The sequence below is a fragment of the Prionailurus bengalensis genome, chromosome F2, assembly GCF_016509475.1.
Source record: "Prionailurus bengalensis isolate Pbe53 chromosome F2, Fcat_Pben_1.1_paternal_pri, whole genome shotgun sequence".
Classification (NCBI taxonomy): Eukaryota; Metazoa; Chordata; class Mammalia; order Carnivora; family Felidae; genus Prionailurus; species Prionailurus bengalensis.
In genome coordinates this window covers 7,022,121-7,047,845 of record NC_057353.1, presented here as the reverse complement: position 1 = coordinate 7,047,845, position 25,725 = coordinate 7,022,121, and the positions used below count along the sequence as shown (strand labels likewise).

Below are 25,725 nucleotides of genomic sequence, written 5' to 3'. Positions count from 1 at the left end.
GATCCAGGAACCACTTTGAAAACCACTGCCATAGATAATGGATATTCATAATTTACACATGGTGCTCCATCACCCATGCCATTGCGTATGCCTAAAATGCCATCCCCAAAATGCTTTATTTCATTTTTTTATTTAAAAAAATAGAATTACTTGTCTCCTTTAAGGAAAATTAAAATGTTACCAGAATTCTGAAATGGGTTTTAAGAGCTACTGAGGAGTCTCTAAAGAAAACTCTTGGAGATGACAAGGTACTGATTTTTAAAATACTTTGTAAGTTAATAGGTTTAATTAATAATCAGTATAAATATATTTTTTAATGTTGGTTTATTTTTGAGAGAATAAGAGAGAGCATGAGTTGAGGACAGACAGAGAGAGAGAGGGAGACACAGAATTGGAAGCAGGCTCCAGGCTCCGAGCTGTCAGCACACAGCCCAACGCAAGGCTTGAACCCACAAACTATGAGATCATGACCTGAGCCAAAGTCAGACACTTAACCGACTAAGCCACCCAGATACCCCAATTAGTAATTAGTTTAAAAGTACCTATATAAAAACATATTATCTCCAAGAACAGTCAAGTGGAGGCAAGATCAGCTGAAAGACAATGTGAACGTGAAATAAATATCACTGTAATTCACTGAAATTTAGGAGTGGTTTTCTATACACCATACACTAGACTTGTGGGTTAATTAAAATTTTACAAAACTAGATAAGAAAAAAGGTTAAACTTCAAATATTATATTTCTTTGTATAACACTAAAGATTTACTTTTTGGCCATTTTTTCCAAGTTCTTTATATGATGAGTGGTTTTTAGTGTATCCTTTTGGAAATAATGTTATGAGACTCCGAGTGCTATTTAATCTTCTTTTTAGCAGGCTGCACCCTCCACCCCCATTGATGTGCAGCATAAGCTATACGTGTGTGCACACATTCAACTTCTGACACAACAGGTCTAAGTGGGCAGTGACTCACTGCAGACACCTAGGTAAACGCTGACTTCCTCCTCCTGCCCGCTGATACCTTCCCCATGAAAGTAAGGCATTTGCTGTGTCACTGACTCTGAGGACAGTAATATCCCTGGTGTGACCCTCTGTTTCCGTAGAGAGGGGACGCATGAGGCTCAGTCACACCCTTTGCTGCTGCAGAGTAAGGACAGAAGCTCGCAAAAAGGAAGGAGAGGCTGAAGAGCACCAACCAGGCCCAACTCCACCACCCTGCTCTGCCTTGTTGGTGTGGACAGGAGTATAAGCTTAGGTCACTGGGCCTCACTGATGACTAGGGCACAGGGGGAGCAGAATGTCATCCACCCCATATTGTCCTACCTCATTCCACCTCCTGATGCTAGGTAGGGGTGGACACTCAGACACGACGAGAATTCACTGACACCAGGGGTGGGAGACAGCGGAGTGCTGACTAGCCCCAGCTTGCACTGCTTTCTCCTATTTGCAAACGACAGGGCTGTCTACGGATAAAATTCCAAACAATCTACAAATAATAATAAATAATAATAATAATGAATGATAATAATAATAATAAATCCCAGAAGTAAAATGTGAGTTGAGTGACATCTTGGATACAAGACAAATCACCACACAAAAATACATCGCATTTCTGTATACTAACAATGAACAAATGGAAACTGAAATTCAGACACGATGCCACTTAAAATCACTGTAGAGATTAAATATTTAGGATAAACTTAACAAAACATGTACAGAATTTGTATGCTGAAAATCTTTAGATGCTGAGGAAAGAAATCAAAGAATGCTTAAACAAATGAAGAGATATGCCCATACTACATTCATGGATTGGAAGTCCCAATATAGTGAAAGCATCAATTCTTGCCAAATTAATTTCTAGGTTTGATATAATTCCCTTCAAAACCCAAGCAAGTTTTCTTGTAGATATGGATAAACTTTTCTAAAACTTATATAGAAAAGGAAAGGTCTTAAAATAGCTAAAACAATCTTTAAAATATTAAAATAGGAGGGGCGCCTGGGTGGCTCAGTCGGTTAAGCGTCCGACTTCAGCTCAGGTCACAATCTCGCAGTCCGTGAGTTCGAGCCCCGCGTCGGGCTCTGGGCTGATGGCTCAGAGCCTGGACCCTGTTTCAGATTCTGTGTCTCCCTCTCTCTGCCCCCCCCCCCCCGCACCCCGTTCATGCTCTGTCTCTCTCTGTCTCAAAAATAAATAAAAAAACGTTAAAAAAATAAAATAAAATAAAATAGGAGAAATTACTGTAACTGATGTTAAGGCCTATTAAATAGCTGTCAAGACAGTATGGTATTGGCAGGACAGACATACATATCAACAGAACAGAGCAGAGAATCCAGAAATAATCCCACATAAACATGCCCAAATGCTTTATGACAAAGGTATAAAAACAATTCAGTGGAGGCAGGATAGGCTTTTAAACAAATTGTGTTGGAGTAACTGGACTTTCATAACTAAAATAAATTAACTTCAACCTACATCTTACACTTTATACAAAATCGCAAAATAAATCATAGAATTAAAAATGAAATGTAAAACTATAAAGCTAGAAATAAATAAGGAAAAAAAAGTTTGTGTATAGGACTATTCAAAGAGTTCTTCCACTTAACCCCCAAATTAGAATCCATAAAAAAAAGAATAAACTGGGCCTTATCAAGACTAAAAATTTGCTCTGCAAATGACCTTATAAGAAGGTGGAGTGACAAGCTACAAACTGAGAAAAAATATTTGCAAACCATAAATCCAAAGGACCAGTATCTACAATATATATACAAAAAAAAAAAAACTTTTAAATTTTAACACTAAAAAAAATCCATTACAAAACAGACAAACAACATAAAGACATTTCACCAAAGAGGATATAAGCACATAAAAATATGCTCAACATTATCTTTATAAAAATACAAATTAAAATGAAACTGGTAAGTCACTACATACCCATCAGAATGGCACAGGGGGAAAAAAAGGCAGCAAAAACACCCAATACCAACACGGATGCTGAGAAAATGGATCACACATATACTGCTGGTGTGAATACAGAATGGTATTGCCACTATGGAAGTTTGCCAATTTATTACTAAACTAAACATGCAATTCCATATGACCCAATCAACTGCATTCTTGGGCACTGATCGCAGAGAAATGAAAAGTCATGTTCACGTAAAAATCTGTACACATACAGTCACGGCAATTTTATTCATCACAGCTCCAAACTGCAAGCAACCTAGATGTTCTTCAATGGGCGAATGGTTAAACTGAGGGAAAGCCGTTCCATGGAACACTACTCAGCAATAAAAAGGAACAAACTGCTGACACATAACATACACCTCGAATGAATCTTTAGGAAACTATACAGAGTAAAAGAGCCAATCCCAACAGAATGCATAACATATGATTTCATTACTATAACTGTCTTGAAATGAGAAATTATAGGTGTGTGGCACAGATTAGTGGTTGCTGAGGGTTAAGAATGGGAAATGTAAGGAAGAAACTGAGGAAGACAAGTGGATGTGGCTACAAAAATGAGACATGACAGGTCATTGTAGTGATAGCACTCTTCTTTGTCTTGACTGTATAAATATCAATATGCTGATAACGATGGTGTAGTATACCTTTGCAAGATGTTACCACTGAGGAGAACCGGGTAAAGGACACAGAGAAGCTCTCTGTATTATTTTGTATAACTACATGTCAATCTATAATTATCTCAAAATAAAAACTTTAAATCATCCCCATCTCTCCCCAACTCTCTTATTTCTTCACTTGTGATGCTCCACTTGGTTTTGGAGTAAACAATGATGTATCCCCTTACACCAGTTAGAATGGTTAAAATCAAAATGACAAGAAAAAACAAGAGTTGCCAAGGATGTGGAGAAAAACGAACCCTCGCGCACTGTTGGTGAGAATGTAAACTGGCGCAGCCACTATGGAAAACAGTGCAGAAGTTCCTCAAAAAGTTAAAAATAGAAATACCATACAATGTAATAATTCCACTACTAGATATTTGCACAAAGAATATTAAAACATCAATTTGAAAAGATATATGCACCCCTATTGTTCACAGCACTACTTGCAATAGCCAAGATATGGAACTAACCTAAGTGTATATCAATAGACAAATAGATAAGGAAAATGTGGTATGTATATGTACACACACACACACACACACACACACACACACACACACAGGAATATTATACAGCCATAAAAAAGGACAAGATTGTGCCATTTGAGACAACATGAATGGACCTAGAGAGTATTATGCTAAGTGAAATAAGTCAGACTGAGAAAGACAAATACTGTATTATTCTATTCATAAGTGGAATTCAAAAAATGAATAAAACAAAAAGCAGAATCAGACCTATACATACAGAAAACAAACTGGTCATTACCAGAAGGAGTGTATTGGGCTAAATGGGTGAAGAAGAGAGGAGGTAACAGGCTTCCAGTTATGGAACGAATATGTCACAGGAATAAAAGACCCAGTATAAGGAATATAGTCAATGATAGTGATATAATGGGATAGATATGGTAGTTTTGCTTGTGGTGAACATAGTATAATCTATAACTTGTCAAATCACCATGTTGTATACCTGAAACTAATATAACATTGTGTCAATTATACTAAAAAAAGTTTTAATTAAAAATGTACTTTATAATTAACCTTTTTAACTTTGTTTTCTGAGTAATAAAAATTTATTTTGAGTCATTTTGAATTGCTTTTTTAATATCCATTGATCAGTTTTCTAGTGACATTCACGAAACTGCCTAGTAACACTCACTGAAGTATATTTAAAAATTATCCTCATGCATTTTAATGTGAGAGTCTTCCTTGTTAATCTATTTCAAAATGCTACAGTCTATTAAATCCTTTAAATTTTTTTGTGGCGCCTGGGTGGCGCAGTCGGTTAAGCGTCCGACTTCAGCCAGGTCACGATCTCGCTGTCTGGGAGTTCGAGCCCCGCGTCGGGCTCTGGGCTGATGGCTCAGAGCCTGGAGCCTGTTTCCGATTCTGTGTCTCCCTCTCTCTCTGCCCCTCCCCCGTTCATGCTCTGTCTCTCTCTGTCCCAAAAATAAATAAACGTTGAAAAAAAATTTTTTTTTTAATTTTTCCAAGTTAGTAACATAGTAATTTTAACAGATTTATTGAGAAATAATTTACATACATAACGTTCACCTGTTTAAATGAGTTCTGAGGTTGTGTGGTTGGTAATATATCTATAGTTGTCATATCATAACCCAAATTCAGTACCATTTCATCAACCCCAAAGGAAAGTCTGTACCTATTCACTACCACTACCAACCATCCATCCCCTCCCCTCTGCTAGACTTAGGCAACCACTAATCTACTTCCTCATTTTGAGAAGATCTGCCCATTGTGGAGATTTCACACAAACGGAATCATGTAATATGTGGCCTTTTGTGACTAGCTTATTTCAGATAGAAATAGAAAAAGGAAGTCAGCTATCTAATGATTTACTTTAGGTTAATTGTACTACCTGAGTCTGTGATGGCTCTTAATCAAAATCAGTAGGTGTATCTGTATTATTATCCCCATCTCTCCCCAACTCACTTATTTCCTCATTTGATTTTGGAGTAAACCATAGTCTTTCTATAAGACACCATTGCAGCAGATTCTCTCCATTGTAGTCTTAGATCTTATGTAAAATGAATCTCACAGCAGATTGTTTTTGCTAACCAAATGGACAGACCTGGTGCACTTTGGCTCATCAAACAAAATTCTCAACTCCTTCTACAGCCAACGCACCAGAGACACAGCTAGGACCTAAACTAAATATATGGAAGCACGAAACCTTCACCTCCCTCACCAAAAAATAAATAAATAAATAAATAAATAAATAAATAAATAAATAAATATAAACTTCTAAAACAAAACAAAAACAAAAACACCCGACACATAATGCTACTGCAGTATCAACACCAAGAAATGGATTACAAAACTAGCTGAGATCAATCACTGGTAACTAATCTGTAAAGAACAAATAGGTTCACTTAATCTGAAACAGGACCTATAAATCACACTTCCTTGGCTAGAACTTCTATTACCTCTCTATATGGTTTTCAGACAAGGCAAGTCTAATAAGTCAGATGGGAATATACTGTTTATTGTTGATGCTAATTATTACATATAAATATTACATATGTATTAAAGATACATTTTTTGCTGCCACTCTAAGATCTTTTATATCTTGTATTTTCTATTTAAGAAAACAAGACTCAAGTTATCATATATTGATTTAATTCCTAGTCACTTTATAAATTCTATTTATTTTTTTTTATTTTCAGTTGATACTCCTCGCATTTTAATGGACATGTCTATCACCTGTAGGCAATAATTTTGCCTTCTCCTTTCTGAAATTATAATTGTTTTAGAAAACATATTATAATGCTTTCCAAGAATGCCTATATTCATAATGAGGACATCTTTGTTGTTCCACTTCATTGAATTCCATTGTTTATTAAGTAATTGTCTTGAGTTACATTATTTTAAAATATTTTTTCTGCTCCAAATTTTCAAAGAACTTTTAATAATAGTATTATTGGGCTGTTAACAATTTTTCTACTTTACCCTTCTGAAGTGATGTTATTTAATAGATTTTCTAATGAACTATCTTTCAAATTTTGGGCATGAACCCTATTTAGTTGTTATGTATTATTCCTTTATTATACTTCTTGATTCATTTTGTACACATTTAACTTAGGATATCCTCACATACATTTATCAGTAAGGCTGAACTACAACTGTTCTTCTGGAGAATAAACACATGAGACACAGGACATGGTGTAACTACGAAAATCCTCAGGAGCAACATGTCACTTTTATTAGAATATGTAGAGGAAAGGGAAATGAGAAATTTCACTGTCTAATTAAAATACTGTCTTAGTCTGCTTGGACTGCTATAGCAAAATACCACAACTTGGCTAGCTTATAAACAACAGAAATTAATTTCTCATAGTTCTGGAGGCTGGGTAGTCCAAGATCAAGGCACCAGCATAGCCACCTGATGAGGGCTCTCTTCGTGGTTTATAGCTAGCGCCTTCTTGCTGTGTCCTCACAAGGTGAAAGGCACTAGGGTTCTCTCTCTAGAGCCACTTTTATAAGAGCATTCCTAAAGGCTCCACCTCCCCCAGGCTCCACCTACTAATATCATTGTGTAAGGCCTTAAGATTTCAACATTTTAACAGGGAGGGGGTCACAAACATTCAAACCACAGCAAATATTTTTAAACAAATGTGGAAAAATTATGAAATAAAAATATTTGCTTACATTTACATTATAAAACATGAATATGGTAAACAAAAAGAGAATTCTTTTAGAATAGATCCTCTGAGGTCTGCAGGCATTCTTGCCCATACTGGGAACGTAACAGAGGATAATGCAAGAAGCATTAAATCATAGTTCTATATTCTGTACATTTTCAGGTTTCAGTATCATTAAGTCTGCGCACAAGTTTCCAATTCCATAATCTGGAACATTTTATATAGCACTGAAAATGTCTGCTTCATGGACATTTCAGAGAAAGTGCTGATAAATCCAAATAGAAACACAGGTGTTAGAAAGAGATTAGCCTTCTAAAAAAATTTATTATTATTGATTACCATTATTTTCTACTTTTTCTTTGGTCAATATTGAGTCAAATCTGCTTCTTGGGTAATTCATAATTTCTTAGGCTATATTTCTTGAGTCAATTTGTCTTAAATAATCATCCAGTTCATGCAGAGCTTCAAATTTATTTATCCAAAACTACATAATAGTCTCAAAACTTTTATCCAATATGTGTTTGTATTGTATTCACTATATCTTATTTTGACATGTATTTTCTTCACATTTTCATTGCACTTCTCAGTGTCATCTTCCTATGTGAGTGCTCATATTTTTTTCCCCATAGAAATCCATTCATATACATGACATCAATTCTGTTTTACTATTTTCAGTCTTTGATTTCTATTTTTGTCTTCATATTTTCTTTCTCTCATTTTTCTCGATTTTTCTTTCTTGCATACCTTATTTTTCCCTGACTTGATTATCGAGATATAATTGACTTGGAATATTGTGCAAATTTAAGGTAAACAGCCTATTGACTTAAAACATATGTGTATATATATATATATGTGTGTGTGTGTGTGTGTGTATTGCTAAATAATTACCAACATAAAGTTGGTTAACACATCCTTCACATCACACACATACATTTTTTGTTATTGTTATGGTGAGAATATTTAAAATCTAGTCTCAGAGAAACTTCCAATTACATAACACAGTATTATTAACTAGAGTTACCATATTAGATCCCCAGGACTTATTCCTCTTATAACTGGAAGTTTGTGCCCTTTGATCAACATCTCTTTTTCCCCACCACCCAGCCCCTAGGAACTACCAATCTACTGTTTCTATGACTTCAGCTTTTTTATATTCCACATATAAGTGAGATCATACAGTATTTGTCTTTCTCTGACATTTTTCACTCAGCATAATGTCCTCAAAGTTTGTTCACATTGTCACAAATGGCAGGATTTTCTTTTTAGGGCAGAATAATATTCACTGTATATATTGACCACAACTCTTTACCTATTTATTCATCTGCTGATGGACACATAGGTGGTATCCATGTATTTATTGGCTATTGTCAATAAAGCCGCAATAAAGATAAGAGTATATCTACGTTTATGAGATCATAAATTCATTTCCTTTGGATATATACTCAGAAGTGGGATTGCTGGATCATATGGTAGTTCTATTTTCATTTTGTGAGGAACTTCTACACTGCTTTCCATAATACCTATACCGATTAACATTTTCGTAACAGTGCATAAAGGTCCCCTATACATCCTTTCCAGCCTTCTAACAGATGTAAGGTAGTATCTCAGCATGGTGTTGATTTGCATTTCCCTGATGATTACTGATGCTGAGCACCTTTTCATGTACTTGTTGCCCATCTGTGTGACTTCTCTGGAAAAGTGGCTTTTCAGATCTTCTGCCCATTCTTTAACTGCATTCTTTGGGTTGGGGGATGGGGTTTTGGATGTTTGTGTTTTTGTTTTCTTGCTATTAAGTTGTACAAGTTCTCTGTATATTTTAGATATTAACCACTTAGCAAATATATGATTTACAAATATTTTCTTCCATTCTGTAGGTTGTCTTTTTTCTTTCTTTTTTTTTTTTTGATGATTTCCGTAACTGTGCAGAAGCTTATTTTGATGTTGTCTACTTGTTTATTTTTGCACTGGATGCCTTTGCTTTTGGTGTCAAATCTAAAAACTCTTTGCCAAGAATGATGTCAAGGAGCTTAAGACCTATATTTTCTTCTAGAAGTTTTATAGTCTCAGGTCTTACATTCAGGTATTTAATCCATTTTGAGTTAATTTTTGGTGGGGGGTGTAACATAGTGCTGCAGTTTTATTCTTCTGCATGTGGCAGTCCGATTTTCCCAAAACCATTTATTGAAGAAACTATCCTTTCCACGTTGTACATTCTTGCCTCCTTTGTTGTAAATTAGTTAAACATATAAGTGTGGGTTTATTGCTGGGCTCTCTATTCTGTTTCATGTATGTCAACACCATAATTTTTTGATTACTAGAGTTTTGTATTATAGTTTAAAATCAGGAAGTGTGATGTTCTTTCTCAGGATTACTTGGTTCTTTATTCTTTCTTAAGATTACTTTGGCTATTCAGAGTCTTTCATGGTTCCAAACAAGCTTTAGGATTCCTAGTTCTACTCTGTAAAGAATGCCATTGTAATTTTCATAGAGATTGCACTGAATCTGCAGACTGTTTTGAATAGTGTGAACATTTTAACATTAACAGTATGGACAATTAATTCTTCCAATCCATGAACATAGACTATCTTTCCATTTATTTGTGTCCTCTTCAATTTCCTTCAATGTCTTATGATTTTCAGCACACAGGTCTTTCACCTCATTGATCAAATTAATTCCTAGATATTTTATTCTTTTTTTTTGATGCAAATGTAAGTGAGATTTTTTTTTTAATTTCCCTTTCTGAAAGCTTCTTTTTTAATGTTTATTTGAGAGAGACAGAATGTGAGCAGGGACGGGGGAGGGGCAGAGAGAGAGGGAGACCTAGAACTCAAAGCGAGCTGCAAGTTCCACACTGTCAGCACACAGCCCGACTGAGGGCTCAAATTCACATACTGTGAGATCATGACCTGAGCCGAAGTCGGACACTTAACCGACTGAGCCACCCAGGTGTGCCAGAAAGTTTCTTATTAGTTGTAGAGAAATGCAACAGAATTTCATATATGGATTTCATATCCTGCAACTTTACTGAATTTATCAGTTAACAAATTTTTGGTGGAGTGTTTTGTGGTTTCTATATATAGCATTATGTTACCTGCAGATAATGACATTTTATTTCTTCCTTTCCAATTTAGATGCCTTTTATTTATTTTCCTGCCTAGTTGATCTGGCTAGGACTTTTAATATTTGTTGAATAAAAGTGGTGAAAGCAGATTTTTTTCAGGTATCTCCATTAATTTAATAAGTATTAATTAGTACATCTCCACATTAACTGCACATAGTTTCTGTGGGTGCCTGAGTGGCTCAGTTAGTTGAATGTCCCACTCTTGATTTCAGCGTGGGTCATGATCCCAGGGTCATGGGATCAAGCCCCACGTCAGGCTACATGCTAAGCATGGAGCCTGCTTAAGGTTCTCTCTTTCTCTGTCTCTCTTCCTCTGCCCCTCTTCCTTGCTCACACTCTCACTCTCTCTAAAATAAAAAATTAAAAATTAATAAAAAATAAAGAAGAAAACACTGTCTATATTAAGCATTATACACATACATCATTTTACCATGCTTCACTTTTTATTATGTTTCACAGATACTACGCTTTTTATAAATTAAAGGTTTGTGGCAACCCCACATTGGGCAAGACTCCTGGCACCATTTTTCCAACAGTTTTTGCACATTTTTTGTCTCTGTGTAACACTTTGATAATTCTCACAATATTTCAAATTTGTATTATTACTGTATTTGTTATGGTGATATCTTATCAGTGATTTTTTACGTTTACTGTAATTATTTTGGAGTACTATTAACCATGCCCATATCACATGACACATTTGATAAAGGTGTGTGTTCTGTTCCACCAACTGACCATTCCTCTATCTCTCTCCCTCTCCTTGGGCAGCCTCCCTATTCCCTGGGATACACAACACTGAAATTAGGCCAATGAATAACTCTACAACAGCCTCTAAGTGTTTGAGTAAAAGGAAAAGTCAGCATCTTTCACTTTAAATCAAAAGCTAGAAATGACTAACCTTAGTGAGGAAGGTATGTCCAAAGCCAAGACAGGCCCAAAGCTAGGCCTCTTGCAGCCAAACAGCCAAGTTGTGAAGGCAAAGGAAAAGTTCTTGAAGGACATTACAAGTGTTACTCCAGTGAACACATAAATGACACATAAGAGAGCAAAGAGCCTTGTGGCTTACATGAAGAAAGTTTTAGTAGTTTAGATAAGAAGATCAAACCAGCTGCAAGATCCCTTAAAGCAGAGCCTAATCCAGAGCAATCCTAATCCTAACTCTCTTCAATTCTGTGAAGCCGAGAGAGGTGAGGAAGCTGCAGAAGCAGAGTCTGAAGCATGAGGTTTAAGGAAAGAAGCTGTCGGCATGACACAGAAGTGCGAGGTGAAGCAGCAAGCAGTAATGCGAAAGCTGCACCAAGTTATACAGAGGACCAGGCTAAGACCATTAACGAAGATGGCTACACCAGAGATTGCGGTGCAGATCAAACAGCCTTATATGGAAAGAAGATGCCATTTAGGACTTTCACAGCTAGAGAGGAGGTGCCAATGCCAGGCTCAGAGCTCCAAAGGGCAGGCTGACTTTCCACTTAGGGGCTAATATGGCTGGTGACTTTAAGCTGAAGCAAATGCTCATTTACTATTCTGAAAATTCTAGCGCCCTTCACAATTGTGTTCAATCTATTCCACCTGTGCTCTAGAAATGGCACAACAAAGCCTGGATGACAGCACATTTGTATGTCACAGGGTTTACGGAATTTTTTTTTAACCCCACTGTTGAGACCTACTGCTCAGAAAAAGATTCCCTCGAAAACATTACTGCCCCTTGGCAATGTCCCTGGTCACCCAAGAGCCCTGATGGAGATGTACAATGAGATTAATGTTGTTTTCGTGCCAGCTAAAACAACATTCATTCTGCAGCCATGAACCAAGGGGCAATTTCAACTTGTAAGTCTTATTACTTTATTTTATTTTTTTTACATGTTTTGCATATATTTTAATCACATTTGCATGTTATTTTAATCAAAATAAGAGTATTTCATTTTACTTACAGTTTTCTAACAATTCTTTTTGTTTCTGAGATGTTGACTTTTATCATTTTTAATGCATTTATTGATATGATCATAACTTTTTTCCTTTAAACACATTTTTTAATTTGAAAAAATTGCTTTACAGTATTAAGGAATTATTCATTTTTATTTTTATTATTTTAAAAATACATGTCATAAGGCTCTAGCTGCCATAGATAGTGATTCCTCTGAAAATCTGGGCAAAGTAAATGGGAAACTTTCTGGAAAGGATTCACCATTCTAGATGCCATTAAGAGCACTTGTAATTCATGGGAAGAGGTCAAAATATCAGCATTAATAGGAGTTTGGAAGAAACTGATTCCAATCCTCGTGGATGACTTTGAAGGAGGGGTTCAAGACTTGGTGGAGGGAGTAAATGCAGATGTGGTGGGAAGAGCAAGAGAACTAGAACTAGAAGTAGAGCCTGAAGGCAAGACTGAACTGTTGCAATATCACGACAAAACTTTTACAGATGAGGAGATGCTTTTTGTGGATGAGCAAAGCAAGTGGTTTCTTGAGATGGAATCTACTCCTGGTGAGGATGCTGTCAAGACTGGTGAAATGACTACACAGGATTTAGAATATTACATAAAGTTAGTTGATAAAGCAGCAACAGGGTTTGAAAGAACTGGCTTCCATTTTGAAAGAAGTTCTACTGGGGGTAAAATGCTATCTCACAGCATTGCATCCTATAGAGAAATCATTTGTATCAGAGTCAACTGATGTGGCAAACTTCCTTGTCTTACTTTTTTTAATTGTCATAGCTGCCCCAGCCTTCAGCAGCCATCAACAGCAGCCTCATCAGCAGCCTGATTAGTCAGCGGCCATCAACACTGAGACAAGACCCTATACCAGCACAAAATATTACAACTCACTGAAAGCTCAGATAACACCAAGCATTTTTTCACAATAAAGTATTGCTTAATTAAGGTACACATATTTTTTAGACATACTGCTGCTGTACACTTAAAAGACCACATACTTTTTATAGGCACTAGGAACCCAAAACATTCGTTTGATTCACGTTACTGTGATAGTCACGTGATTGCAGCAGTCTGAAGATTGCACTGTCTCCAACTCACACCTGTACTTCCTCAAAAAGAATTCGCCGATCCATTTTAGATAATTTATTAAGCAACTTCCTCAAAAACATTGTGTGGCTTCCACTACACAGAGATTAGGAAGTTACAAAAGCAAACCCACGGGGCACCTGGGTGGCTCAGTCAGTTAAGCATCTGACTTCGCCTCAGGTCACGATCTCACAGTTTGTGGGTCCCAGCCCCGCGTCCGGCTCTGTGCTGACAGCTCACAGCCTGGAGTCTGCTTCGGATTCTGTGTCTCCCTCTCTCTCTGCCACCCCCCCCCCACTCGCACTCTGTGTCTCTCTCAAAAACTAAATAATAAACATTAAAAAAAAAAAAACCTACTGCCGCACACCCAAAAGAGCATAATACAATTTCAACACGCTTTGTGATAACTTAAGTCTCACATATAAAGAAGCATAGCAGTTTGTAAACATGCAATACACATATTCATACAGTGTAGTTTACAGTCTTAACAGAAGGAAGAATTATATTCACATAATGTAGGGTACTTAAACAAATATGTCTTTGTTTTGGTGCGTTACCCTTCCAACATTTCTTCCTGTGGTTAAACTTCTCCCTGCTACAAAATGCTACCACATTTTTGAAAAATTTTATCATTTTTAATCAAATAATATCTTTTTATTCTACAGAGGCTCCCTCTGAGATGTTATTCAAAGGACTGGAAGTTAAGAAAATTATGAGACCATTTGATTACTAGTAAATTTTAACCACTGAGATCTTCACCCTTGATTATGACAAGAAACAGTATTTTATCAAGTTACTCAACAAGTGTTGCCAAATTTCACTGCAACATAAGTCTACTAGAATTTATTAAGTAACTTCAGTGTTCTTCACCTCTTAAAAACAAAGGACTCTAGGGGTATCTGGGTGGCTCAGTCAGGTAAGCACCAGACTTTGGCTCAGGTCATGATCTCATGGTTCGTGGGTTTGAGCCCTGCGTCAGGCTCTGTGCTGACGGCTCAGAGCCTAGAGTCTGCTTTGGATTCTGTGTCTCCCTCCCTTTCTGCCCCTCCCCTGCTCACACTCGGTCTCTCCCTCTTAAAAATAAACATTAAAAAAATTTCTTTAAAACAAATCACTCTCTGAAGGAGATTCTAATTAAGACTTTCTGAGAGACAAAATTTGTAATAGCAATAGTGAAATAGTAGTTTGAGACTATTTCAGAAAGTATCCTTAGCATGCTATTACTTCTTGAATTATAAAATGGATGTAAGTTAAAAATAACAGTATTTTTAAGCTGTAGTCAAGACAGTATGGTATTGGCACACAGACACCTAGATCAATGGAACAGAATAAAAAATCCAGAAATGGACCCACAACTATATGGTCTAGTCATCTTCAACAAAGCAGGAAATATCCAATAGAAAAAAGACAGTCTCTTCAACAAACGGTGTTAGTAAAAGTGGATGGTGACAGGCAGAAGAATGAAACTGGACCACTTTCTTACATCAGATACAAAAATATATTCAAAATGGATGAAAGACATAAACTGAAACAGGAAACCATCAAAATCCTAAAGGAGCATCAAAATCCTAGTCCTTGGCACAGAAATTTCTTACTAGACATGTCACAAACGTGATTACTGGGACCTCATTAAGATAAAAATCTTCACGGGGCACCTGGGTGGCGCAGTCGGTTAAGCGTCCGACTTCAGCCAGGTCACGATCTCGCGGTCCGGGAGTTCGAGCCCCGCGTCGGGCTCTGGGCTGATGGCTCAGAGCCTGGAGCCTGTTTCCGATTCTGTGTCTCCCTCTCTCTCTGCCCCTCCCCCGTTCGTGCTCTGTCTCTCTCTGTCCCAAAAATAAATAAACATTGAAAAAAAAATTAAAAATCTTCTGCACAGTGAAGGAAACAATCAACAAAACCAAATGGCAGCCTATGGAATGGGAGAAGATATCTGCAAATGACGTATCTGATCTGATCATACAGATCCAAAATCTATAAAGAATTTATCGACTCAACACCCAAAAAACAAACAACCCAGTTAAGAAATGGGCAGAAGACATGAATAGACACTTTTCTTTTTTTATTAATTTATTTTTTTTCTTTCAATATATGAAATTTATTGTCAAATTGGTTTCCATACAACACCCAGTGCTCATCCCAAAAGGTGCCCTCCTCAATGCCCATCACCCACCCACCCCTCCTTCCCACGCCCCATCAACCAGTTTTTAAGTCTCTTATGCTTTGGCTCTCTCCCACTCTAACCTCTTTTTTTTTTTTCCTTCCCCTCCTCCATGGGTTTCTGTTAAGTTTCTCAGGATCCACATAAGAGTCACTTTTCTTTTTTTAAATATTCATGTTTATTTTTGAGAGAGAGAACATGAGCAGGGGAGGGGCAGAAAGAGGGAGACACAGGATCCAAAGTGGGCTCTGCGCACTGAGTAGCAAGCCCAACGTGGGACTCAAATTCACGAACCGCAAGATCAAGACCTGAGACGAAATCAGGAACTCAACCAACTGAGCTACCCAGGTGCCCCAAAAGACACTTTTCCAAAGAAGACATCCAGATGGCTAACAGACACAGGAAAATATGCTCCACATATTCATATCATCAGGGAAAGACAAACCAAAACCACAATGAGATACCATCTCACACCTGTCAGAATGGCTAAAATTAACAACACAGGAAACAACAGATGTTGGCGAGGAGGCAGAGAAAGGGGAACCTTCCTGCACTGCTGGTGGGAATGTAAACTGATGCAGCCACTCTGGAGAACAGTATGGACGTGTCTCAAAAAACTAAAAATAGGGGAATACCCTACAACCTGACAATTGCACTATTAGGTATTTACCCAAAGGGTACAAAAATATAGATTTGAAGGGGTACATGCATCCCAATGTTTACAGCAGCATTATCAACAATAGCCAAACTATGGAGAGAGCCTAAATGTCCACTCACTAACGAATAGATAAAGAATATGTGGGGTGTGTGTGTGTGCACATATAAATGCAATGGAGTATTACTCATCCATCAAAAAGAATGAAATCTTGCCATTTGTAATGACGTGGATGGAGCCAAAATATTTTATTTAGCATAAATAAATAATAACAGTTAAATCAATCGGAGAAAGATAAATACCATATGACTTCACTCATATGTGGAATTTAAGAAACAAAACAGATGAACATATGGGAAGGGTCGGGGGAAGAGAAGAAAGGGAAACAAACCCTAAGAGACTCTTAACCATAGAGAACACAATGAGGGTCGCTGGAGGGGAGACGCGTGAAGGGATGGGTTAGATGGGCGCTGGGTATTAAGGAGGGCACCTGTGATGAGCACTGGGTGTTGAATCAGTGAATTCCACTCCTGAAACCAATATAGCACTGTACAATAACGAACTAAAATTTAAATAAAAACAAATACAGTAACAACTACACCTTAACCACCTGCGGTCAGGACTTGGTAGATACTGAAGTTCTATTTTCCTACAGAATTAGCACCACACTATCAGCCAAATATCCAAGGTGGTAGAATGGAGATGAACATGTGGAGGAGACACTTTTCCATTCCTAAAACAAGGACAGCAATTTGCATGTACCAAAGACTCGAGAAAGGTTGGCTGAATGAATCCAAGGGAAGTAGCCAAATGTAGTAAAGAGGTAAATGCTGGCTACTTCTAATCCTTTTTAGCCTAGCAATTTCCATCACCACCAACTCCCACAAGTGCTCTTAGATAAATACCGCTGACCGTAAAAATAAAGAGGTGGAGAGGAGTGAAAGGAGCAAGATTATAAGAGGAGTTTTTACAATATACATACAGAAAATGCAGAAATGAAAGAAAATGGACTAATCTTACAAAACAACATACTGAATTGGTATTTAAAATGTGATTCAAATCAAAATATGGGACCAGAAACTACCTCTGTAGACTATCCATCCCAAGATCGGGGTGGTGCTCCTGGGACCTTTAACTTTTAAATCATACAGCTGAAGCATAAAGTTGTTTGTTGTACACAACAAATATTTGGAGTAAGTCTGTCAGTGTTTCTCTACGAAGAAATCTTTGTAAACTTGTTTTGTTATTTAGTGTGGAACCCCTACTTGAACAATTCTGAACTGTACAAACTCATGGAGCTTCTGCTCTTAGTGGGTTTCTTACTTTTGTGTGGAATCTCATATACTGCACTGTCCTGTAAGTAAAGATTAAATCCCACACTTTTCTTTAAAAAATAAAAATAAAATTAAGAAATAAAATGTAATTTAAGAAATTCTAGTGGCTATCTATTGACAATTCACTGTCAAATGTATACTGCTTTGCCATTCATAAACAACCTCACAGAATCCTCACAATAACCATATGAGGTATTCATCTCGTTTTACAGAGGATGAACGGAAACTCAGAGAGGCCAAGTGATTCGCTCAAGATCAAAAAATCAACAAATGACAGGGCCCGAATTCAAATCTACGTTGCTGGCTAACATTCTTATATTCTCTTCATTATGTCACAGCAACGGTATCATCGGTTACTTAGATTCCATTTAGATAAACTAAGAAAATCAGAATTTGGAGGAAAAAAAGACAGGACTTTCAACTAGAATTAGGAAGCAAAGTGTTGTCCCAAACTTGTTAGGATTTAAAATCATCTTGCTAGCTCTTGGCAGACTAAAGAGCAGGCATTCCACGTTGGTCACCCTTGTATTTACTACAGAAAGTATTCAGCACAGTACTCTGCACATAGCAGATCCACCAAAAATGTTTACAAAATTGGATCAGCTGACACGTAAGTGTTAGCTTGGGCACACGAACACGTCCTATTCACGTCGTACTAGAGCACAGTCTAACAAATCGGCCTTAGAGCCATCTGACTCCTGGCAGAAGTGTAATGCTACAACATAGTGTTGACTACGGACTGGGCCCAGATTATAAAATTAGCCATCAACTGAAAGAAAATAAACTGCAAAAGATTTGAGTCTTGTCAAAATATAAACAAATTACATCCAGGAGAGAAGACAACACTACAGGTATGTTTTTACTGTCTGAGAACAGTAGCCGCATTTTTAATTTATCAATCTTATTCACCGTTCTTTTTGTTTTCACAGACTATATGAATGCAACCTCCTTTGAACCAGCTTTTTCACCTTGCTGATTCTCTCACTAATTATTTAAACACACTTTCAGCATATTCGTAAGAAAACTTTGTCTAGACACTTTGAAAATCACGCATTGCTACCTTTTAGTAAAAGAGTTTACCCTCTTATTTGATGCTTTTTAATTTTTGATCCTTTTTGTGGTATGTACACTTTAGTACTCCTATCTTTTGGTAAAGACTCCGTTTGTCTTATGGTTCTCTTTTTTCACAGCAACAGAAAATGTGCTTATTGGGAAGATGTAGGTCATCTCACAGAACTGACGGGAAGATGGAGGAAGAAGCAGCATAAGCAAAGTGGCAGTGGAAAACACAGCTGAGAACCTGCTACCGACACAGCCTCCTTAACATGTGACATGCGCCTGCTGGCACTAATGCTGGCACCCCATGGACCGTCACTGCCGGCAGGCACCGCTGCTCGGCCCACAAGTACCATCCCAGAGCTAGAATGCGGCCACGTGCCACAGTACGTGACTCCCACATTCTGCCAACATTCATGCATCACTCCTTCCAGCATTCTAGGCAGAGCATCCACTTGGACAAGCCTATGGCATTAAAAAAAAAGGCACACCTACTTAAAATTTAAAGAACATTTGGGTTCAATACTTTAATTTCAGATAGCCAATACTTAAAGATGAATTTATTGTAAGTTTCCTACAATTATTATCCAAATTTGCACAGAGTTGTGACTAGAAAGGAATCAAACCTTACATATCTACTAATGTCAGCTCTTACCCGGGCCAAGTCCATCATGGCCTATGACAATCTTATATAGATCCCCAAGGTGCACAGCTTCTAGGGAGAAGGTGTCAGTCTGTAACAAATCAAAAAAGGATAACTATATCTGGACTATGAGTCTGATTTGTTACAAGATTATAAATTAAGATACACTAAAAATTGTGAAAAGAATCAGGTGCAGTTAGTAAACACACAAATCTAATTTAACTATTTAAAGATAAAACAATATTAACTTGTAGAACCTATCCCCCACACGTCTTTTTGTTGCCAATATTTCATTAGGAAAACACAAATTTGGGGACTCTCTACAAATACAGGTTTCAAATAATAATAATATAAAAGTAATAATTATAAAATATACTAAAAGTTGTCATTCCTTTGAATACAACCAACTCTTACCTGTCCCAGGATGGAATTTTTTAAGCAATGTTTATGGACCATTGACAAATATAATGTTTCTACAGTGATTTTAGGATATTGATACAAATATTATTGGAAATCTATAACATGTATCTGAAGTCCCAATGGGCTGCTACAATAAAAATTATTCATGTTTGTGCTCTAAAGGTTTACATATTCAGAACATGGATACAAGTAAGGAGTACAGAGTTCTTTTGATAAAATCTAAGATAATTATATATAGGTTAAAATGCAAGAAAAATATATGATGCAGCATATCAGTTGAAAATAACCCAGAAACAAAAAAATAACGTTTTCATTAGATAGTAAGTTATACATACTGAAATATTTTCACACTAAAATTTTACTTTATCCTTAGAAGTCATTCTCTGAGAAAGTTGTTATCTAACAATAAACCTCATTTAACATCATAAAAGTAGATTTAAAAATCAGACAATAGGAAATGACTTCACCAAGATGAGGGACTAGAGAAAACCAAGCCCTCCCTCCCCAATGGAGATACCATTTTAACAATAACATATGGGCTAGAATACTTCTGTGCAAATTCTGGACACCAGATGGGAAGCTTCAGTACCCACTCCAATGCATAATAAAAAAGGGACTCTATCAAAAGAGGTAGGGAAGTTTGTGACTTCTTGCATGCTCATAGCCTTCCCCTTACTTGGCATAGTGCATTATAACAGGGCAGAAACCTTCATACCCTGTATCCTGTTGGGACAGAAACAAAAGAGTAGACAAAGCATACAAAACCCTGGCTTCCCTGAGGGCTGCCCAAAGAACCGATTCTCTCTCACTTAACTCAAGTACTAATGGCAGCAGACTTTGGAAGTCAATGAAAACAGAGAAGAGTACTGTGGCGTGTCAGAGCTACAAAGGTTGTGAAGTATAGCAGGATGGAGTGCAAGAGAACATGAGCACAGGAGGAGAAAAAGGAGCAAGCAGCCTAGGAAAATTAAGAGTTAAAAACATGTAAACAAGCCCAAAAAAGATACAGCCCCAAAAAGCATGAGAGTCCCTGGAAATTCAGCCAGGCTCATGGGTGAGGGTCTTCCCTTCACAATGCAGTCCATTAAGACTAGGTAAGATAGTTTTTCAAATGCCAAATCTCAAGAAAAGGTCACAGGGCATGTAAAGAGGGAAACATAGCCCAGTCAAAAGAACAAAACAAATTCCAGAAACCAAACAAAGAAATAAAGATCTCTGAAACTTTTTTTATTTCAAGTTTTTATTTAAATTCTAGTTAGTTAACAAATTTTACATACGAGTAAAATCATATGATATTTGTCTTTCTCTGAAAGACTTGTTTCACTTAGCATAATATATTGACAACTCCATCCACGTCATTACAAATGGCAAGATTTCATTCTTTTTGATGGCTGAATAATACTCCATCATATACACATGTCCATCAGTTGATGGATATTTGGTCTCTCTCCATAGTCTGGCTATTGTTGATAATGCTTCCATAGACATTGGGGTGTATATACCCCTTCAGATAAGTACTTTTGTATCCTTTTGGTAAATACCTAATAGTACAATTGCGGAGTCTCAGGGTACTCCCATTTTTAAAATTTTCAGAAACCTCCATACTGTTTTCCAGAGTGGCTGCATCAGGTTGCATTCCTACCAACAGTGCAAGACGGTTCCCCTTTCACCACATTCTTGCCAACATCTGTTGCTTTCTGTGTTGTTAACTGTAGTCACTCTGACAAGTGTGAGGTGGTACCTCATTGTGGTTTTGATTTGTATTTCCCTGATGACGAGCAATGTTGAGCATCTTTGCATGTGTCTATTACCATCTGGATGTCTTCTTTGGAAAAGCATCTGTTTATGTCTTCTGCCTATTTCTTACCTGTATTATTTGTTTTCTGGGTGTCGAGTTTGGTAACTTGTTTACAGATGATGTATACTAACCCTTTATCAGATATGTATTTTGCAAATACCTTCTCCCATTCCGTAGGCTGCCTTTTAGTTTTACTGATTGTTCCCTTCACTGTGTAGAAGCTTTTTACCTTGATGAAGTTCCAATAGTTTGCGTTTGCTTTTGTTTCCCTTGCCTTCGACGGCATGTCTAGTAAGAAGTTGCTCTGGCCGAGGTCAACTGCTGCCTGGATTTTGACAGTTTCCTGTCTCACATTTACATCTTTGATCAATTTTGAATATATTTTTGTGTATGGTGTAAGAAAGTGGTCCAGTTTCATTCTTCTGCATGTTGCTTTCCAGTTCTCCCGACACCATTGGTTGAAGAGACTGTCTTTCTTCCATCGGATATTCCTTTCTGGTTTGTCGAAGATTAGTTGACCATATAGTTGTGGATCCATTTCTGGGATTTCTATTCTTGCTATTTGCAAATCTTGCCATTTGCAGCAACGTGGATGGAGGTACAGTATATTATACCAAGCAAAACGAGTCAGTCAAAGAAAGACAAACATCATATGATCTCACTCATACACAGAATTAAGAAACAAAACAGGTGACTATAGGGGAAGAAAAATGAGAGAGAGGAAGGCAAACCATAAGAGACTCTTAACTATAGAGAACAAACAGTGTTGAGGGGAGATTGGTGGGGGAAATTGGCTAAATGGAGGATGAGAATTAAGGAGGGCACTTGCTGTGATGAGCACCAATGAATCACTACATTCTACTCCTAAAACTAAAAAGAAAAAAAAATTACTTTATGATTCCAATTATTTGAGATATCTATAGTAGTCAAATTTATAGAAACAGAAATTAGAATGGTGGTTTCCAAGGGCTGAGGGGAAGGATAAATATGGAATTGTTTAATGAGTACAGAGTTTCAGTTCTACAGGATGAAAACTTTCTGGAGACCTATTGTGCAACAATGTGAATACATTTACTACTAGTGAACTGTGAACTTAAAAACAGTTAAGATGGTAACTTTTATTTATTTTTTACCACATGTAAAAAAAAATCAAAGGACTTTATCACTTACTTGTCCTCTTAAAAAACTGAAGGAGCTCTTCGATCGAAACAGTTGTCTGGATCCTGAATCTCCCTTTTCCCCATAGACAGAAATGTAGACATTTGCTACCGTTCCAGCGTTCCAAAGCTCACCTGTTGCCACGTGCACTTCGTATACTGTCACTGGCAACAAAAGAAAAATAAACTTTATATGCCAAGAATTATTCATATGATAGAAAACTTGGGGCGCCTGGGTGGCGCAGTCGGTTAAGCGGCCGACTTCAGCCAGGTCACGATCTCGTGGTCCGTGAGTTCGAGCCCCGCGTCCGTCGGGCTCTGGGCTGATGGCTCGGAGCCTGGAGCCTGTTTCCGATTCTGTGTCTCCCTCTCTCTCTGCCCCTCCCCCCGTTCATGCTCTGTCTCTCTCTGTCCCAAAAATAAATAAACGTTGCAAAAAAAAAAATTAAAAAAAAAAAAAAAAAAAAAGAAAACTTACTTCCACCTAATGTAGAGTTCAGTTCCAGTTAAAATGCAGTAACACGCCGTATGCAGTCCTTCCCACTGAAAACAGCTATAAACTCTTGGCAAATGCAAGAAGCAGCCATATGAAGATGCTGAAGAGTAAAACGTAGCAGGAGGATTCAGGAAGAAAACCAGAATTTGATATACCAAGTGGCAGTATGTTTGTCATTTTTTGCCCGCTGGCATCTCCCATCCTGGACTCAGTTCACCAAAAACCTGGAAATAAGCACCAGAGTCCAGACGAAGAAACCCAGGAGAGCCCTCGTGCTCAGGCTTAACACACAGGAAAGAAAGTTCCTAAGACACACAGACAGTAGAGATTTTGCACTATTTGATTTTCTCTTTCTTTTTTTTTAATTTTTTTTTCAACATTTTTTTTATTTATTTTTGGGACAGAGAGAGATAGAGCATGAACAGGGGAGGGGCAGAGAGAGAGGGAGACACAGAATCGGAAACAGGCTCCAGGCTCCGAGCCATCAGCCCAGAGCCTGACGCGGGGCTCGAACTCACGGGCCGCGAGATCGTGACCTGGCTGAAGTCGGACGCTTAACCGACTGCGCCACCCAGGCGCCCCTTGATTTTCTCTTTCATTCCCTCATTCTCTCACATGCACAGCAGCACACAGGAAGCAACACTCTGAGGGAGAACTTTTGCCTGTTCAGAAGATCTGGGCTTCAGCAGAGGGAGGCCAAATTCCACTGCTTTCTTTGCTCTCTGTCCTACCAGTGCATGGCCCTGGACATAGGAAGAGTGCATAAATGCACATCCAAACACGAAAACTAAAATACCAGCTAACCAACCAAAACCAGAAGCCAGGGAACTCGAAAGTACCAAAGAGCGTCATGGAAGAAAAGCAAACCCCGAAAGCTCTTTATTAACTCTCGGGCTCACACCTAAGCTAAAGATGCATGATCCTATCCTCTTCAGCGTCCCAGAGACCTTGAGATCTAAACTAACAGAAAAACCTCCACCTAGGACCCAGATTCACCAGTGAATAGCATACATATAGGGCAGATATGAATAGCACTACAAAGGCTTTTAAAACTAAACTGAAATTGGAACCACAGCCCACAGATGACAGGTGGAAACTAACCAGGGGGTCAACGGCCTGTCAAGGCAAAAATATAAACATTCTCCATAGGATTTAAACGGCACCCAGGAGGGGCCAAGATGGCAGAGCTGCATGGAAGGTGTTTTTGCCTCTCTCGTCCCTGAAACGCAGCTAGATCAACACCAACCAATCTTGCACACCTAGAAAACCGATTTGAGGATTAACACAACAATCAGCACAACTTGAACCACAGAACTCAGCAGGTACGCAGCATGGAGAAGTGAACTGGGGGAGAGAAAAGCCACAGAGGGCAGGGAAGTGTTTTTGCTTGCAGAGAGAGGACGGAGACAGGGGGGAGAGTACAGGAAAAGCATTCCCCCCTTGAAAACAGCTGCAGAGAAAGAGAAAGACTGGAAAGAGCCTCAAGGGACTGAGGAAAAAAGGGAGAAAGGAAAAGGGAGGGGGCTTAAATTCTTAACAGTAAGATGCTACAAACAGGGGAATGCAGAGTCTGAAACTCTGCAGCTCGACACCTGCCAGAGCTCCGGTGGGAAGGGGAAATCCCCAGAGCAGATAGAAAGATCTGAGGGGCCCACAGGCCACATGGGGAGAGGCAGTTCCCCTGCTGGAAGGACATTTGGTAGAGGCCGTGTGGCCTCCCCCCAGGCAAAAGGGCCCAGCAGACCCCAGAGAACAGCCACGTTCACTGGTGCTGGAACAAGGATGTTAAGGGTGAAGCCTGGTGCCAGAAGTGTGTTGTGATTCACCATAACCCCTGGAATGCCGCTGCCATACAACTGCACGAAATTGTTCTGGGGCGGCTGGCACCCGGCCACGATCTCTGGACATCTGCAGCACAGTCACCCAAACATTCCTGGAGGTGGGCCGCACCCAGCCATTGCTCAGCAAGACCCTCCCTCAGGGGGTCTGAGTGGGTCAAAGCTTCAGGGCCCTCAGAAGTGAGGGGTCTGGAAACACAGCCCCACTGAGACATAACTCGGGAGAGAGGTGCCACCTGGCAGGCCGTGTAGATCACAGACTGTGTAGAAGCAGGGAGTGGACCCAAGCTAGAGACAAAGGAGGGATGCTTGACTGCCTGTCGGCAAAAGCACAGAGTTTTGATACTGGAGGCTGGGTAGCTGGGTAATGGCCATTTTCACCCCTTCTACCCATGTGCATACACGCCTACACAAGCCATAACAATCCATCAGGAAACTAAGCAGCACCTTTTAGGGGAGAACGGAGCTATTACACCAAGCCCCGCCCAACAGGGCCAAGCATGTTCTGGAAGAACACCACAAGTTACTCTGCCTGCATAGTTTACAGACTATAAAGAGCTTCATTCTTTGACTTATAAGGGAAGTTTGATGTAATTTCATTCATATTTCATTCTGTTCGCTGGTTCATCTATTCAGTTTTTCTTTTTCATTTGTTTTTTTATTCTTAAATACAGAAAGAAAGAATTTATTTCTATTTTCCGTTTTTACAAAGATTTTCTTTAATTTTTTTTACTACATTTTTTAACTTCTTA

General features: G+C 38.3%; 1 protein-coding gene and 1 pseudogene across 1 annotated transcript in view; one reads left to right on the top strand and one right to left on the bottom strand.

The window, feature by feature from the left end:
• The window catches only part of LOC122496132 (lipoxygenase homology domain-containing protein 1-like), a 49,877-nt gene extending 27,027 nt beyond the window's left edge, over positions 1-22,850 (bottom strand). Inside the window, exons 1-2 of the mRNA XM_043602260.1 lie at positions 22,653-22,850; positions 19,277-19,355 (exon numbers count right to left, since the gene is read on the bottom strand). Coding sequence (XP_043458195.1) covers positions 19,277-19,355; positions 22,653-22,850 — 277 coding nt within the window. The remainder of the gene's footprint in view (positions 1-19,276; positions 19,356-22,652) is intronic.
• Positions 11,206-18,861, top strand: LOC122496115 (annotated as a pseudogene).
• Positions 22,851-25,725: the final 2,875 nt, after the last annotated feature.